This window comes from Carcharhinus amblyrhynchos, chromosome 16 (assembly GCF_965287045.1).
Source record: "Carcharhinus amblyrhynchos chromosome 16, sCarAmb.v2.hapA, whole genome shotgun sequence".
Lineage (NCBI taxonomy): Eukaryota > Metazoa > Chordata > Chondrichthyes > Carcharhiniformes > Carcharhinidae > Carcharhinus > Carcharhinus amblyrhynchos.
Window position 1 is genome coordinate 26,053,372 of NC_137339.1, and position 17,380 is coordinate 26,070,751.

Genomic DNA, 17,380 nt, shown 5'->3' on the forward strand with positions numbered 1-17,380 from the left:
GAGATACATGAGTCACTGTAAGAAAACAATTTGCCTTACCTCTGTCCCAAATGGGCAATCCCTTATTTTTAAACAGTGGGCCCTTTTACTACAGGAAACATTCTCTCCACATCAACATTGTTCAGACTCCTCAAGATGTTATATGATTCAAACAGGCTGCCTCTTACTTTTCTAAACTCCAGCCAATACAAGCCTAGCTTATCTTACCTTTCCTTATCAGACAGCCCACCCATTCCAGATACTAGTCTAGTAGTACTGGGACCTCTTCTTTTTGTAGTATATATAAATGACTTGGAAGAGGGAGTAAGTGGTGTGATCCGCAAATTTGCTGATGACACCAAGATGGCTGGATTGGCGGGCAGTGAGGAGCTGGTATATTGGGCAGATATATGGCAAATGGAGTTTAATCCTGATAAATGTGAGGTGATGCATTTTGGCCGGAATAATGTAGGGGGGAGTTATATGATAAAGAGTAAACCTATAAAGAGTATAGAAATGCAGCGGGACCTGGGGGTGCAAGTGCACAAGTCTTTGAAGGTGGCAGTACAAGTGGAGAAGGCTGTGAAGAAAGCTTATGGTATGTTAGCCTTTATAGGAAGGGGTATAGAGTATAAGAGCTGGAGTCTAATGTTGCAGTTGTATAGAACGTTGGTTAGGCCGCATTTGGAGTACTGCGTCCAGTTCTGGTCACCTTACTACCGGATGATACTAATGTTTTTCTCTTTTAATTCACAGGTTTTAAGTCGGTCCGCCTTGTTGTCCAACGAGGGGCATACACGCGATGGGTCGTACTAGGGCTGCTCTTGGATGTTCCAGAGTAGCCTAGTGCTTCATGTCGTTAGTATGTGCTTAAACTGGACCAGATGCTGGGCAACACGACAGCTCAGTGACTATCACTGTTTGCTGTGCAGACACATGGATTTGTGCCAGTGTCTGTGGGAGTTTGCGCATTCTCCCCGTGCTTGCATGGGTTTTCTCCGGGTGCTCCGGTTTCCTGCCACACCCCAAAAATGTGCTATTAGGCTGATTGGAGATAATAAATTGTCCCTAAATTAGTTTCCCTCAATGTGGAATGCCATAAGCATAGATAAGTGTCATGGGTGGAGGGGGGGAACTGGTAATGTTAAAATGGCGGCGCGGGCTCGTTGGGCCAAAGGGCCTGTTTCCCGGGCTGTTTTTGTTCTTTGTTCTTTGTTCTTTAAACCTTCTCTGCATTTTTCCAACACATTTACCTCCTTCCTTTAATGGAGAGACCAATACTGCACAAAATACTCCAAAAGTAGACGCACTAATGCCCTGTGTAACTGAATCATAACCTCCCTACTCTTGTATTTAATTACCCTCATAATAAACATTCTATTAGCTTTCCTAATTACGCACTGTACCTCCATACTAGTGTTTTGCAGTCCATCAACTAGGACACCCAGGCCCCTCTGTGCCTCAGAGGTCTGAAATATCTCATCAAATACTCCTTTCTAATTTTCCTGCCAAAATGTAAAATTTCCCATTTTTCCACATTATAGTCCATTTGCTAAGTCTTTGTCCATTCACTTAGCCTATTTATATCATTTTCTCTCTCCTAGTGTCCTCTTCACATGTTACTATCCTACCTATTTTTGTGTCATCAGCAAATTTAGCAACCATGGGCAGGATTTTCTGACTATGCTTGCCCCAAGAACAGAAAATCTCACCCGAGGTCAACGGATTTTTGTATGGTCTGTGCCCTGCCCGCTATGATTGCCATGATGGGTGGGGTAGGGAAAATTTTGCCCCATATCTTTGGTCTCTTCATCCAAGTCATGTATATAAATCGTGAAAGGTTGAAACCCCGGCATCGATCTCTGTGATATGCCACTCATTTCATCCCGCCAACCAGAAAAAGACCCATTTATGCCTACTCTCTGTTTCCTGTAGCTAACCAATCTTCAATCCATGCAATATGTCACCCTCTGCATGATGAGCTTTTATTTTGCAATAATCTTTGGTGTGGTGGCTTATCAAATGCCTTTTGGTACAGTACTCCGATAGCCCTTTATCTGCAGCACGTTACTTCTTCAAAAAACTCCAATAAATTGGTTAAACATGATTTCCCTTTCACAAAACCACGTTGACTCTGTTTGATTACCTGAATTTTTCTAATAATAGCTTCTAATATTTTCCCTGTGACAGATGATAAGCTAACTGGTTTGTAGTTTCCTGCTTTCTGTCTCCCTTCCTTTTGTGAATTTAAGAATTACCTTCGATATTTTCCAAACTGATGAACCCTTGCTGACTCTAGGAAATTAATGGCCGTAATTTCCTCCATTTACTTTGAATCATTACATTGTGCAGCAGCAAATTTGCTGTTGATGAGTTTGTTGACATATAGTGATGACAGAAAATCATTAAATTGACATTTCACCGTCAAGATCTGGAATTTTATCAAGCTATTTTGAAGGTTGGTTGATAAACTCATAGTTCAGATTTTGTCAGAAAGTACTGGAACATTGATAGCTCAGTTTGTTAGTACAATATCTATTGAACTACGCAGACAGTGCCAGGTCCACGCAGTAGGTACTGACTCAACAATCCCGGTCTTGGGGGGAGAAAATGCAGCCAATCTTTTAACTTCTCATTACCATCTGCAACACCTATTGTAAATACTAGTGTGGGAATTGAATTGAACTCAGGATTATGCTTCCCACAAACACAGCCTGTTTACACTCGCTATCTAAACTTATGCATGATGAAGAGATAGTAGATGACAGTAAGCACTCATGAAATTGTGGCATGAGTCAGCATCTTTGTGGTAACAGTGTAAATAAAAGGAAATTGGCCTTTATGCTCATACAATATTAACCAATCCCAAAAACTGAAATGATAAAAATAAAAGTTGCTGATATTGATTCTATTATTTAGAATGAGCACCCAGAGATAATTGTCAAAAAATGATAGTTCACATGATCAGCTTATGCACTCTTAACATGTCATTTCTTTATCTTAATGCTGTTGAATTATTTATTTTAAACATTGGATACACCTTTTTGAAGTGACAGATAAATGGCACATAATTGCATTCAATGCTCATATGTTAAAGTATAATTTCTGGCCTGTGGTTTTAAAAGTTTATGTTGTGAAGTTGGTGTTTGTAAAATTAAAACAAGAAATTGTAAAGTGCTAAGAGTTGTAAAATTGCATGGTCCCTTTTAAAGGTAACTTTTTTTCTGTGCTGAGAGTTAAAAAAAAAGAGGTGCAGGTGCATGCAGTACACAAAGTGAAACATTTATATTGAGCAGCCAGGCAGTAGTGTTGCCAAGATAACAGACTGTTTTTGAATTTTGCCCGACCAGTTTAAACTCAGCACTTAGCCAACAGCAGCCTATTAGATTTAAATTTGATGTTTTGGTAACATAAAAACCAGTCCTATTGTGGGGATGTTAGTATGTCACCAAGGTTATAAAAGACAACTCTCAGCTTCAGAGAGACACAGGAGTAACTGCTCTCTCTCTCTGTCACAGCTAATAGCTTTTACTCGAACCCTCATCTGAATACAAAAGGTACCAAAAGAAACCAAAGATTCAGACAGAAGAAAGAAGACAGGAGATGCTGGAAGATAAAACCTGGTTGTATTTTGAGAGTGGCTAAAAAAAAGTCCTTTGTTCGTTAATAAGTGAGGATTGTAGTTAATTAAACAGCATTCCATTAGAATAGTGTTTTACTTGGTTTGTTAATGGTTTACTTAACCAGTTCACTGTTAGTTAGATAAATGAAGTGTTATTTGTTGATTTTACAGAGAGATTCTCTGGAAGTTATTTTGATTTAACTGCTAAAAGTTGCTGAAGAGCAGATCGTACTATTTCTCAGACTTTTAACAGATTATAAAGTGAGGTACTCCTCTTTGAATGGTTAGGTGCTAGCTCTGAGAGGAGATCAACCTCCCCTTTATAACTATGTAAATTTCTATAATTGGTTACCATTTGTTCTTCTGCTGCATATTCACAATTCCTCAGGGCAGCAGGCAGAGAAGGTATGTGTGTGGGTGTGTGTGGATGGGTGAGGGGGGGGTTGCAGGCAGAGACCCCTCACATTAAGTCTTCAACCTCTTTGCATCGACCCAGGATTTTCCAGACTTCCACGAAAGACTGAGCAGGATTTGCACCTACACCAATCAATTATTTAAGTAAACTGTCTGGAGTCAATCAGGGCCAACGAAACTCCTTTTGAATTTTCCAAAACTAAAATACTGTAGATGCTAGAAATCTAAGATAAAACTGAAAATCCTTGAAATACTCTGCAGGTCTGACAGCATTTGTGGAATGAAAAAGAGAGCGAATGTTTCAGGTAGATGTTCTTCCATCCAAACTGGGGAAAGTTAGAATTGTAATATGCTTTACGTAAATGAAAGGGAATTGGGGATCAAAAGAAGGAACTGCCGTGGATGGAGGGGAAGATATGAAAGACTAAATGACAAAAAGTTGTAGCACTACATTCTGCACCCTCTCCTTTCCTTTTCCCCATTTACTCTAGAAACAGTATGCTTTGTCTGCATAGTGCACAAGAAATAATATTTTCCACTGTATACCAGTACATGTGTCAATAATAAATCAAATCAAAACAGTGCAAGGGAGGAAGAATGGGGAAAGTAACAAAACAAATGATGGGACTAGAGGAAGTGCGAATGGCAGAGTCATGAGCAGCTGCCAATGAAAAGCAAAAAGAAGGTCTAAATGAGAAAACCAAAATCTGTGATAAAATGAAAACAAAATGAGGGAAGAAGTTACAGTCTTAAGTCACTGAACTCAGTGTTGAGTCTGGAGGGCCATAAGGTGCCTAAGTGAAAGATAAGATCCTGTTCCTTGAGCTTAAGATGAGGTTCATTGGAAAATAAGAAAATAATGTCAGATCGCAAGAAATGGAGCTGGACCATAGATCATCTAATTCTTGAAGTTGCCCCACCATTCAATGATTTCATAGCTGAGTTTCAGCTCCACTTTCCTGCCTGTTCCCATATCCCTAGATTCATTGAGAAACTAAAACACTCTGTGGCCCAGCCTTAAACATATTCAACAATGAAGCTTCCACAGCCCTCTGGGATAGAGAATTCCAAAGATTGACAAGCATTTGACTGAAGAAACTTCTTCTAATTTCAGACCTAAATGCTTGGCCCCAGTCCTGAGAATGTGGACCCTTGTTCCAGATGGTGCAGCCAGGGAAGACAACTTCTCAATATCAAGCCTGTCAAGTTGTTTCAGAATCTTGTATGTTTCAATAAGATCAGCTCTCATTCTTCTAAACTTCTGAGGATATAGACACAATTTACTCAACCTCCCAATCCTCTAACCCAATGGACTAAGTTTCTAACTCAAGAGAGGATGAGATCTGTCCAGTGGGACAGTTATAGGCTAGAACAATACAACTACTGGGGTAGTCTGTTTGTTGATCCTGGGTCTTGGGAAGGAGGTAAAAATAGGCTTTTTGGGGTTGGGGCATCATGAAGTAGGAGGCCATGGACAAAGACCTCGAGAGGCGATAAAGTCTGTTACAGGCCTGGGGATGATGGCTTGATGTTTGGTGGTGATACCAATTTCTTGGGGAGTCAAGAGAAAGTGTCAGAGATCTGACATTTGGCCACTGCGAGCTGGAGATTAGTTACTCAATAAACAAGAACCCCACCCTTGTCAGCAAGTTTGATGACAATATTAGAGAGGGGATTAAGGGTTATGGGGAGAGGGCGGGAATGTGGAACTGAGACATGACAGATCAGCCATGATCTTATTGAATGGCGGGGCAGGCTCGAAGGGCTAGATGGCCTACTCCTGCTCCTATTTCTTATGTTCTTATGTTCTTATTAGAATTGGACATAAGAAAATGGAATTCAGCAAGTTCTTTTTGAATAAAAGCAAAATATTGCTGATGCTGGAGATCTGAAATAAAAACAGAGGTTTGACTGCTTCAAAATTCACATATAGCTCAAATATTGAGAAACGAAGAAACTAAACCATGGTCCGAAATGGCCAATAGGAGCTATCGCAAGTAGGAATTTATGGCTTAGTTAGTGATTTTATTAGCAAAGGTAAATTGATAGTGTTTTATCTAAATAGGGCCCAAAGGAACAGATTATTTTGCTATTTCTCAGCGGTAATTTATGCAACTGTTCAGGTCACCTATTTCAGACAGCTAGAGGATAATTTTGCAAGTTTTCGCTCTATCTGTGGACCCTCACTAGAAAAGAGGTTGGATTGGGAAAAAAGCCCATAATACAATGGTATTGATTTTGTGATCTGCACATGCATCCAGTGATGTTCTACACAGGGAGTGAAATCACACAAAATTAAAGCCTATGTTGAGTACAAGAATAAATGTACCACAACCGTGGCTGTTATTAAGAAACATTCAGGAGCAGATGCCAGCTATTTAACTGAAATTCAGAAGGGAAAGAAATGAGACATAATTTAATGTGCAAAGCTGTTTAGTTTTATTTTTACAAAATACTAATTAAATGGCAGCAAATAATTTTAGTTGATAGTGTTAAATTGAAATTCCTTTACATGAAGATTGGTGTCCCTTAGGGGATTTTCTTCCTCACCAGGAAACGTTTGACACAGCTTGTTCAGACATTGAGGTATTAAATTTGTGCCGATTAATACTTCTTCGAACTCCAATTGCACTTATGAAGCTTTGTTAATCAATAAATCACATAATCTTTACTGGGTAGGATGTTTGTTTTAAATATTTCATGGGATATGGCATTGCTGCCAAGGCCAGAGTTTATTACCCAGTCCTAATTGCTCTTGAGAAGAAGTGTTCTTGATACACTGTAATCCCATCTGGTGCATACAACCATATTGCTGTTAGGAAGGGAATTCCAAGAGTTTAATTCAGTGATAGTGAAGGAATGACAACATAGTTCCAAGTCAAAATTGTCTATGACTTGGAGGGGCAATTGCTCCTCTGCTGCTTTCATCTATCTAGTTGTAGAGGTAAACAGAATCACATTTGCTTGCTGTCACATTCAGTGCGGGTTGACAGTCAGTAAGACCTAGACAACTTAAGGCTTGGGCTAATAAGTGACTCATGACATTCCCGCCACACATGTGCCATCTCCAACAAGAGAGAATCTAACCATCTCCCCTTGACAATGGCACTGCTGAATTCTCCACTATCAACATCCTGGGGATGACCATTGACCAGGAATTGAGCTGGATCAGCCATATAAAAATATTGTGACTAGAAGAGCAAGTCAAAGGCTGGGAATTCTGAGGTGAGGTTCTCACAACCTGACACTGTAAAGCCTGTCCACCATCTATAGGGCATATGTAATGGAATACTGTCCACTTGCCTGGATGACTGCAATTCCAATAACATTCAAGAAGAAAGTTTGGAAGCTGCTTTCACAAGAACCTTGGTGAGTTGTTGCAGTGGAACATCCGCTGCAGCCACCAAAAATCAATGGTGGGGGGAGTGAATGTTTAAGTTAGTGAATGGGATGCCAATCCAGTGGGCTGGTTTGTTCTGATTGGCATTTAGTTTCTTGAATGTTGTTGGAGCTACATTCATCCAGGCAGGAGGAGGATATTCCATAATGCTCCTCACTTTGTAGATGGTCAACAAGCTTTCAGGAGTCAGGAGATGAGTTATTTGCCACAGAATTCCTAGCCTCTGATCTGCTGTTGCAGCCACTATAATTTCATGGCTGGTTCAATTACTGTTTCAATGTTAACTCCCAGGATGTTAATCATGGAGAATTCAGCAATGGTAATGCCATTCAATAGCATTAATTAATTATTACTGTCACAAGTAGGTTACATTAACATTGCAATGGAGTTACTGTGAAAATTCCCTTTCACAGAACGATGGTTAAATTCTCTCTTCTTGAAGATGCTCATTGCCTGGCACTTAAGTGGCGTGAATGTTACACCCAACATTGGCAACCCTGCCAGTCAAATAAATAATCAGAATTACAAACAAAATATACCCGTTGGTCTTCACTCCCCATGTGAAATGCCATGGAAACTTAAATAATAAAGATCAATTTTCATGAAGAAACAAAACTTACCTCACAGTTCATTGTTTCTGCAATTCTCAAGATCTTACATTAAAAAAAGGATAAGCCTTAAAAGTGATTCAGAAGGAGTTTTCTCACTGAATATATACATGCAAGAGTGATGATTGAATAGCATGCGATCTTCATAAACAGTTTCTGCTCAAGAGCACATAGCTAAGAATAAACAAGAACAAGGATGCTGGAAAAATGCAGCAGGTCTGGCAACACCTGTAAGGGGAGAAAGCAGAGTTAATGCTTTGAATCTGTTTGGTTCTTTGTCAGAACTGAAAAAAATGAAGAACGTGTCAGATATTAAAATGCAACAAAATGAAGCAACATTAAAACAAAAGATAGATGGCCTGGTATGGGAGGGAGAGGGGATTAGGAAGCTGGGTTGGGGTGTTGAGAGGTGTTGATAGGGTTTGCATTAAGGCAGTAAGTACATGTATGGGATATATTTTTAAAAGGGAGTTTAAGTTGGAGGAGAAAAATCAGAATCTAAATTTGTCAAACTCAGTGTTAAGTCCCAAGGGCTGCAACATACCCAAATGGAAGGTGAGATCTGTTCCTCTAGCTTGTGCTGGGCTTCACTGGAGTGTTGCAATAGGCCAAAGATGGATATGTGGGCATGAGAGCAAAGATAAAACTGTCATTATTCATTGTGTGTTGCTTCTGTTTTTTTCTGCAAGAAGCTCATGACAAAAAAAAAACACAATTGCAATGTAATTAAATAAATTAGCCACTTGCTTGAAATAAACTGTGTTGAGAATTTCTTTCTGCATTTCTTTTTGAAAAAGGCAAAGAAACTTTCAAATCCACACAGAGTCAGGAATACAAACTTGATACTTTAGTACTTGTTAATGTCTTGAATATATACTGGGAAATTCTGCAAGCTACATGTACTCAGAAAGCACAGAGTTGATGGAAAACTCTCTTACCCATTGTAAGCTAAAAATAAATGTCTGTAGTACAGACTTTGAAATTTTCAAATAAAGTTTTCACAGAGAGGCAAAACAAAATCCATGTATTGACTTAATTATGTAATTGTGGAATATGTATTATTTAATTTACATTTTTATTTTGGACAATAGAATTTTCAGTTACTGAAAAGTATGGCCCTTCAAACATTTTCAGATTAAGGTTGATAATGTGTTTCAAAATCACCACATCACCAAAGCACAACCCTGTGGGTCAACTCAATTGTGAAAGGGAAATGTGGCTAGGCCATGTGACAAAGAACTGCGAGGCTCGAATGGGAAACCTTATTTAGAATCTATAAACCTCACGTTTAATTACAAGTCAAAGTTGGCATGTGACAATTAACATTGAAAATCTCATGAGCAATAGCAGGACACTTTGATGTGAACAATATGCAGATTACTCCATCTGCTATGGTATTGATCGTGAAGAGTTCAGACCAACTGTAGTCTTCAGGAAAAGTAGAGATGGCAGTCCATTGATAATTTGAACCTGGAATGCGAATATAATTTAGTTCCCAAATGTGATCCTAATGTGTGTTGAAATAGAAAAATGATATGGGAATTTAGGAAGGAGTAGAGGTAGTTGGCACACAAGTTTTTTCTTTGAAGAATAGAGTGATAAACTGAAAACACATGGAAAAAGTTAACACAAAGATGTGAAAAAACATAGGAAGAGGGAATAAGTTTTATAGACAGAAAGTGAATGTAAACATATTTTTTTAAATATATAATTGATCTATTATGATCTTGGTAAAGACCAATAACTTTATAGTGAAAGTAGATGAAATCCAAAATCCCAATTATTTGCAAAAAGAATAAAACCAGGAGATGCCACAGTTTATCACAGCAGAAGTTTTACTACACAAGAGTCAATAAAGCAAACATTTAATAATATCTATCATGTATTCAGAATTAACACAAGTTAATAATTAATTGACAGCAAAATTTCGACTGAATATAAATTATAAATTGCACGTTAAGTAGCAGATACAACTCAGACCGAACTTACAAATTGGTTCAATCATCCACTCAGGTTTCAGCAATCACAGTGAGAGTCACAAAGTCCTTCAAACTCTGTCTTGCTGAAGAGCAATTTCAGCCCTTCTCCTTTTAGGATCTAGTCTGGTCTCCAGCCGACAGCAGCGCACAACTAACTTGAGTTCCATTAGCAGAGACTTCGGCCCAAATAGCACGCATCTGCAGAACCTGCTCAACTTAGTCTAGATGGGATAGGTGGGCCAAAGTAACCTTCCAACAACAGACACAGCTGCAGCAACTTGTTCTCAGTTTCTGAATCTGGGTTATCTTCCACAGCTTGCTTATTCAGCATCAATGGACTCAACGGATTAATTCAGGGTGATGCATGGAAGAGGTTGAATAAAATATAATTATGTTGGAAATGCAACTAAGTAATAACGTGATGAAAACACGCACAAATCCTCACAAGATGCACCTTAATCTGAGCAAAGGCAGTCTAAATTCATGTGCATTATTTTAATGGAAGGCTTGGTTATTGTTTTTAAACATAATAATTTGTTTCGTATTTATTTGTTCATGAGCACGTTAAGGTGATGACAATTCCGACTACGACTAACCAGACTTTAATTAAATTCAGACTTATTCAGAAACATGTTTAACCGGAAAAAAACACTGAATGAAGCGGTAATATTGCATTCGCACCTTGACAGATCTCTTTTTGAGCCATGTGTTCGGGTTTTCCCGGATTTGTGGTAACTTTTTTTGCATAACTTTTTTGTTGCAAACACCGACAAAAAGATACTTGGAAAAAAAATGTATCTCTTCCACAAGGTGGCGATGGTCGTCAGTGCGAGCGTTTGGAAGCGGGGTGTTTTAATCAAACGTTTAATGACTTTTAAAACCTTCCAGTTATCCTTCAGTTCATTGTTAACCTTGTTTTGGAAACACGCTACTGTGTTTAACTGAATCAGATTATATCAGCGACTTTGTCTTCTGATATGTTTATGTTCCGTGGATTACTTTTGTTCTACTTCAACGGAATTGTGTGTCTGGGGGAGATTAAACTGGAGTTTACATCTTAATTACCCCAGCCCTCCGATAAATGTTAGAAAACATTTGGCAACCGTCCTTACAGAAATCAATTTTTTTTCTCGAGTTGCCCGGCCAACTGCAGAAAGCGCACATGAACCTTAAGAAGGCCGAATATAAAGTACACACGCATCATGTACACAGAGTTATTCATTAGAGATTGTGTTCAGACATTGCAGAGCACAGGTTGTGAGAGATTGAAATGGAAGGATGATCATATCGGTGCATGCAGCAATCCTTAGTTTGGCATCTGTCTGCCATTCTGCTGTCACCAGTGTTGCCTCCCTTAAGGTCACGATGAAATATAATTAGTGCTGGCTCCCAACATCACCAGACCTTAACTTGTGTGACGCTCGTCAACTGTGACAGTGTTCAACAGGATCCCTAGCTTCAACCTGAGAATCAGCCACGTCTCACAGAGTTTATATTCTTTTGAGAGGGTTTATTTTGGTGACACGAAAAGGTTAATCAGATCGACTTCTCTTACTCTGAAAGTAATGTCAATCTCAAATTGTAAAGATTCTGACCAAAAAAAAATGTTCACACCCTCATCTAACCAAACGAAATGTTTCGTATTTGGTCTCACAGCCCCGCGGAGTAATTGGAGCCAAGGTGATTTGGTCCATCTAAACAATGGTGTGATGATGCCGGCGTTGGACTGGGGGTGGGCACAGTAAGAAGTACTTCTTATTGTATCTAAACAATGCCGTCTTTATATTGTGGTCTGACCCACTTCGGAAAGAAGCAGATGAATGTTTTACTGGCGCAGAAACAGGAGGGACCGAATGGTCTCCTTCTGTGTTGCAACATTCAGTCGCCATGCGAGGTTACACTGGAACTCATTAGGTTAGAAAACAAAACTTTTAAAACTAGTTAGCCCTGGCATCCCGGCTAACAGTGAGGCGGCTAGTTTCTGCTTGCCAATGTTTATTCCTGGCGATCACAATTGTTTGATTCGCTCTCTGCATCCGCATGCAACAACTGGATGAGTCATTTGACCTTTTTTATCTTTACCCCAGAACTGTTGGTGAAATTTGAGGCATTATGTACGGTTGATGTCCCGATAATATTGATTGCCGAAACCCGCATGCAATGCTTTCAGAGCTTCTGTCGGATGTTGCGAGTTTTTTTTTTAAACGTGTTTAGATTAAACCCGACTGACTGTATTGGCAGCTGCCGACCTTTCCTTCAAAACGTTTTAATCCTATTAATTAAAGCGTCCTCCTGATTGGGTAGACGGCATGTCCCAACAGGCGAGTCTCTGTAATAACCTGAAAGTGGGATAGAAAGTGAGTCACATCCCTCCCAGTGCCAGGACGCACACTGGAGGAGTCAGGAGCTGTCACACAAAAGCTTCTGTGGACTTTTTTTTATTTCTTTCAAAACGTCGTAGATTTAAGATCGAAGAAAGGCGAAGAGGGGGTAATCCTTTTGATTCAAGTGAGTGATTCTAAAAAATGAACGTTGCGGAAGGAGATCTATTTCACAGCGCAGCAAGCATCTCTGTCAAAGGGAGGGATGAGTTAAATTCCATTGTCAATGACACATATATTGATCTGCCCCAACGCTACGGCCAATCTACTTATAGCTACAGTGGCGCTGGCCGAGGTGCTGAAACACGGGAGAGCTGGTCTGGACAAAGCTGTACTCCATACACCATCAGTAAGGATCCCAAAGCCACAGAAAGCAGCGAAGAGCAGACCGGGGACGAAGAAGACAGCGACGGTCGATCTGCCGGGAGCACGAGGAATCTAGGCAGCGACAACGAGGGCAAACTAAAAAGTTCAATTGGCAAGAAAGGCAAAGAGCCACGGTCGCTGAGACTGAGCATCAACGCCAGGGAGAGGAGAAGGATGCACGACTTAAACGATGCACTGGACGGTCTCAGATCTGTGATACCCTATGCCCATAGCCCATCGGTGAGAAAACTGTCCAAAATCGCCACTTTGCTTCTGGCGAAAAACTACATCTTGATGCAGGCTCAGGCTTTGGATGAAATGAGGCGGCTGGTCGCGTATTTGAACCAGGGCCAGGCACTGACAGGACCCATTCCATCTGCAGCTGCACTGACCAACACTCTGAGCTCCTTTGGGCAGTCTGCTGTTTATCCATTTACAGCTACTTCCATTGCTGCTTGTCCGGACAAATGCGCTGTGTACACAGGAACACCCTCAAGTCTTTGCAAACATTGTAACGATAAGCCTTAAATCAACATGTCAACCCATTCATCCATCTGTCCATCCATTCACACATCTATTCTGTTGTGAATTTACAAGTCTATTTTTTTTTGCTCATTTTTTTTGTCTGTGTATCCAATGAATCAGTTTGTTGCCCATCCACCTTTGTGTCCAGGTTGTATTCGTTCTCTCGCCACTTGCCAATTTGTTGGCTCACCTGCCTACTGTGACCCTCACTTACTTGTAGAGTCAATCAATTGATATGAATAGATAGATGGATAAATGGCTCATAAAAGACTTATGTTCTGGAATTTTTCAGAGTTACCTTTTCCTGTCTTATTTATCACTGCACTCGTTTGGGACGTTCAACAATTGCTAACTATGCAACATCTCTACACCAAGATCTGAAGATGCGAGAGACTGAGTTCCCATTAAATCCGGAAACACAGACAAATCTATCGGAGCAGACGAGGCATTTATATTTGTGTTCCAGGTCAACAGAGAAAGGTCTTGCATTTTATCAAATTAACATTTTACGCACATTTGATATCGATGGAATCCATTCACGATCCCGTTTAAGTGATGAATGTGCGAAATCAGCCTTTTTAGGGAGAATGATTGTATATTAAATTCGATTAAATATCACTGACCCATGCACTAAATAAGAGATGTTTAGGTGAAACAGTGTTTGAGCTGCTGTTCTTCTCGAATTCATTTAAAAGTTTGTTTTAAGAAAAAAATATATTTCCAAAGTCAAGTGAACTTGTTCTACTCAATTATCTTCCATGTATACGTATGTAACGGAATAAAGTCCCAGGAAACATTCATCTTGTGGGTTATATTTTTTCCGGCCTAAAATGAATAAATACTCTCCATTCGATAACGATTCTTGTAACTTATTCCAATATGTCGCCTTTCGCCACTCTCCCCTATATTTTTAAGCGATGCCAATTCAATCACTGGTATCAAATATATCGCTGTGTAATGTGCGAAGTTTATCTTAAATGCTTGAGGAGCTCTGTAAATCAAAGTTTCAATAACATTGACTCCCCTTAGCTGAATTATAACGAGCTATATTCATTCACTGAAAATTTTAAGTATGCATTTTGTAAGTAACGAGTGGCTTTTCAATAAATATGTGACGAAGTAGTTAATCATTGTTCGGCAGAATGATTTGAGAATATGACACGCATTCCTCACCGTAACTGGAAAAGACTCATTCCTGATAATGTGTTGCATGAACTTTCATGCAAATTACAAACATTTCCCTGCACCCATCTTTTGCCTTTCCTGCAGCCGTGTGGTTTTTTTTAATAGTCAGATTAACAGTTCCTGCATAACAAAACAACATTATCAACGCTGACTTATTTTTAAAAGGGGGGAAGTATTATGAGGCAAGTTTATTCGAATCAGGACAAGTTCAGTGCATCAATCGTTGGCACTGCTTCTTCTGAGTTACCTTTATTAAAATGTTTACTACTCACCTATACATTTACATTGCATGCAATCTGAAAGCCTGTTTGGTTAATGCTTCTGCTTTGTCTCGTGTGTTTATACAACATTAGACAATACCTGTTACGGCTAGGAATTCGACGTGCCATTGTATTCGTTTCAAATTTAGTTTAAACTGAACCAAATTACAACTAACACTAAACAGTTATTCGATGTGTGAAATGTCGATGCGGGTGGTTAAAATAATAGGAAATTGAAATGTCTGTTGTACGATGAAAATTACAATTTGACAGAATTCAAGACCTTCTTAAAATATACTCGTGCCAACCTTGAGAATGTTCCACTGGCATGAACGGCGCTTAGCGTCCCTTCATTCGGAGCCTGTGTCGTGCTGTTTACATTGCAACTTATCGACTTGGAGGTGGTAAGTTTGGAAATGCGTGTGCATTCTGGAAGTATGGACCTTTATTTGTATTGAAAGGGAGAGGCCAAATAGTGATCTTTTAAAGACAGATTCTCCTCTAAACACCGCCACCCCCCCCCCCCCACCCCAACCCAATATGTAGCAAGCCACATGTTAATTTTTAGAAGCAAGTTTTAGAAGTTTAATGCATTTTTTTAGCACTGTAAGTTATCCCAAAACATTTGAGAGATTACTATTGCATGTTGGTCAGTGTAAAAGTGTTCCACTGTTGCGTCTTTGGATAGTCACGATGTGGAGATGCCGGCGTTGTACTGGGGTAAACACAGTAAGAAGTCTCACAACACCAGGTAGTGGACTTTAAGTGAGACTTCTTACTGCGTCTTTGGATTCCAGAACTCATCTGTGGTTTTATCTTTGAGAAATCTCTCATCAGGCTCCAACCTTCAATCATTGTGATACTATTCGTCACGGCAATGAAAAGACTTTAATGATATTGCTGTAAAATAGCGGTCCGGCTTTCTTTAGTGACCACTCTATAAAATGTGTCTGATGTTTCATGCCGGCTCTCTGTTTAGTTTTAGAGTATTGGCGTTTGGGAAAAAGCCTCCGACCATGGTTGTATTACAGTGAGTAACTTGGGATAACCTAATAGTCCAACGGTTCGAACATCCGAGTCATGAAAATGTTGCTATGGCATGCATGCTTGATTGTGGAACTCTTATATCCTGTGACACTTCTACTATCATAATCTTACATTAAACGAATGCCTGAAAACTTCGATATATCAGCTGATGTGTCCACATTTTTGCTTGGAAGATCTGTAAAGAATCACAACAATTAGTCAAGTTACCGCATGTCTGCATTTATCTGAAAAAAAATGTTGGAACTTTGATTTGAAGATGATTCCAGTGAGTGTAAGAAATTTATACATTTGTCAGTGAAAACGCATAGCTTGGAAAATGTCATGGACAATCTGTGTTGATTTTTTTTTTAAAAAATCAGAAAGGATAAAATACCATTTCATGTAATCCTAACCCTAACATCTGGCAATTTTTAAACTGTAAGATCAAAAACAACATTATTGAAAATGTGAAAAAGAGAAAAATATTGCAATGAAATTATTTAACTCATTTAGCATTTTTAAAAATCACCATTCATTTCCAGAATAAACAAAAACATAGGAGCACTGAAATAATTTAATCACAGCAAACTGTCAATCCTTACAAATGAATTCCTGAAATAAATAAGTTATTAATATTAAAGCGAAAATCCAAGAGACTATATAATTTCAACAAGCGAGCCTTTGTAACTGAAGATAAACTCATTTTAAGCATCCAGTTGAAGTGGAGTTAAAAAAGAGTTAATGGACATTGGCCCCATCCCCATTCTGGTATCATTCTCCCCAAGGCCTTTCACTTGGCAGCTGGAGCATCTACTGAACCAGGGAAGAGTATCATTAATCTATGAGAATTAAGGTTCTGTACTCCTTTACATACATAAGTCCACCACGCAGTACTAACTGAATATTGGATGGATTATGTACTGAGGATGTTCTGCTCAGTAAAACCTGGTAATAAAACTGAAAAGGTGAATGTTGCTTTGCTTTTTTGTAGAGCTAGGATGAAGCAGGCATGCTGCATAAGCATTTCCCCTAACCCACACTATGTATGATGTATGATCACTTTTTATCATCAAAATATGAAAGTGGCAACATACATACATTTAAGATTAATACCAAATAATACTCAGCAAAGTTTACCAGTCTAAGTAGTTTTCTGATAGGGTGAAACTTATTACTGAAGAAGCTTTTAGAAACATGGCTTGAGTTGATTTTTACAATCAGATTTTGTTTTTTTGTTGTGCTCATCAGAGATGCCAGTACAGAAGAATGGGGCACTTTCTATTCTGAGCAATCAGTATGAACATCAGACTCTTCCTGATATGATAGAGATGCACAACAATCATTCCCTGCACATCCCAACAATGATTCTTAGCCCTAACTTTAAAAGAGCAAAATTCTAAGTCAGAGATACCTGCAAATTTAGCATCTAAGTTATGATCAGATGTAACTTTCCTGGAGCAGCATATTTGATCGCTACTCACCCTGGAGACTGGAGTGAATCAGCTGTCATAAGGAGCCCATTTCAGAGACCCAGTGAGAAGGTGCATAGGTTCTCAAATTGGAATTAGAGATTTTGGAAGAGGAGAAATTTCTGCTATTTGCATTGGAGTAGAAGCTCAACCTGGCTTCTGTCCA

At 39.2% G+C, this 17,380-nt stretch overlaps 1 protein-coding gene across 1 annotated transcript; it reads left to right on the forward strand.

Moving 5' to 3' along the window:
- Positions 1-9,980: 9,980 nt before the first annotated feature.
- bhlhe23 (basic helix-loop-helix family, member e23) lies at positions 9,981-15,242 on the forward strand. The gene has a single exon (XM_080204878.1). It carries the CDS (start codon positions 12,528-12,530, stop codon positions 13,275-13,277), a length of 750 nt encoding a protein of 249 aa, XP_080061004.1. The 5' UTR covers positions 9,981-12,527; the 3' UTR covers positions 13,278-15,242.
- Positions 15,243-17,380: the final 2,138 nt, after the last annotated feature.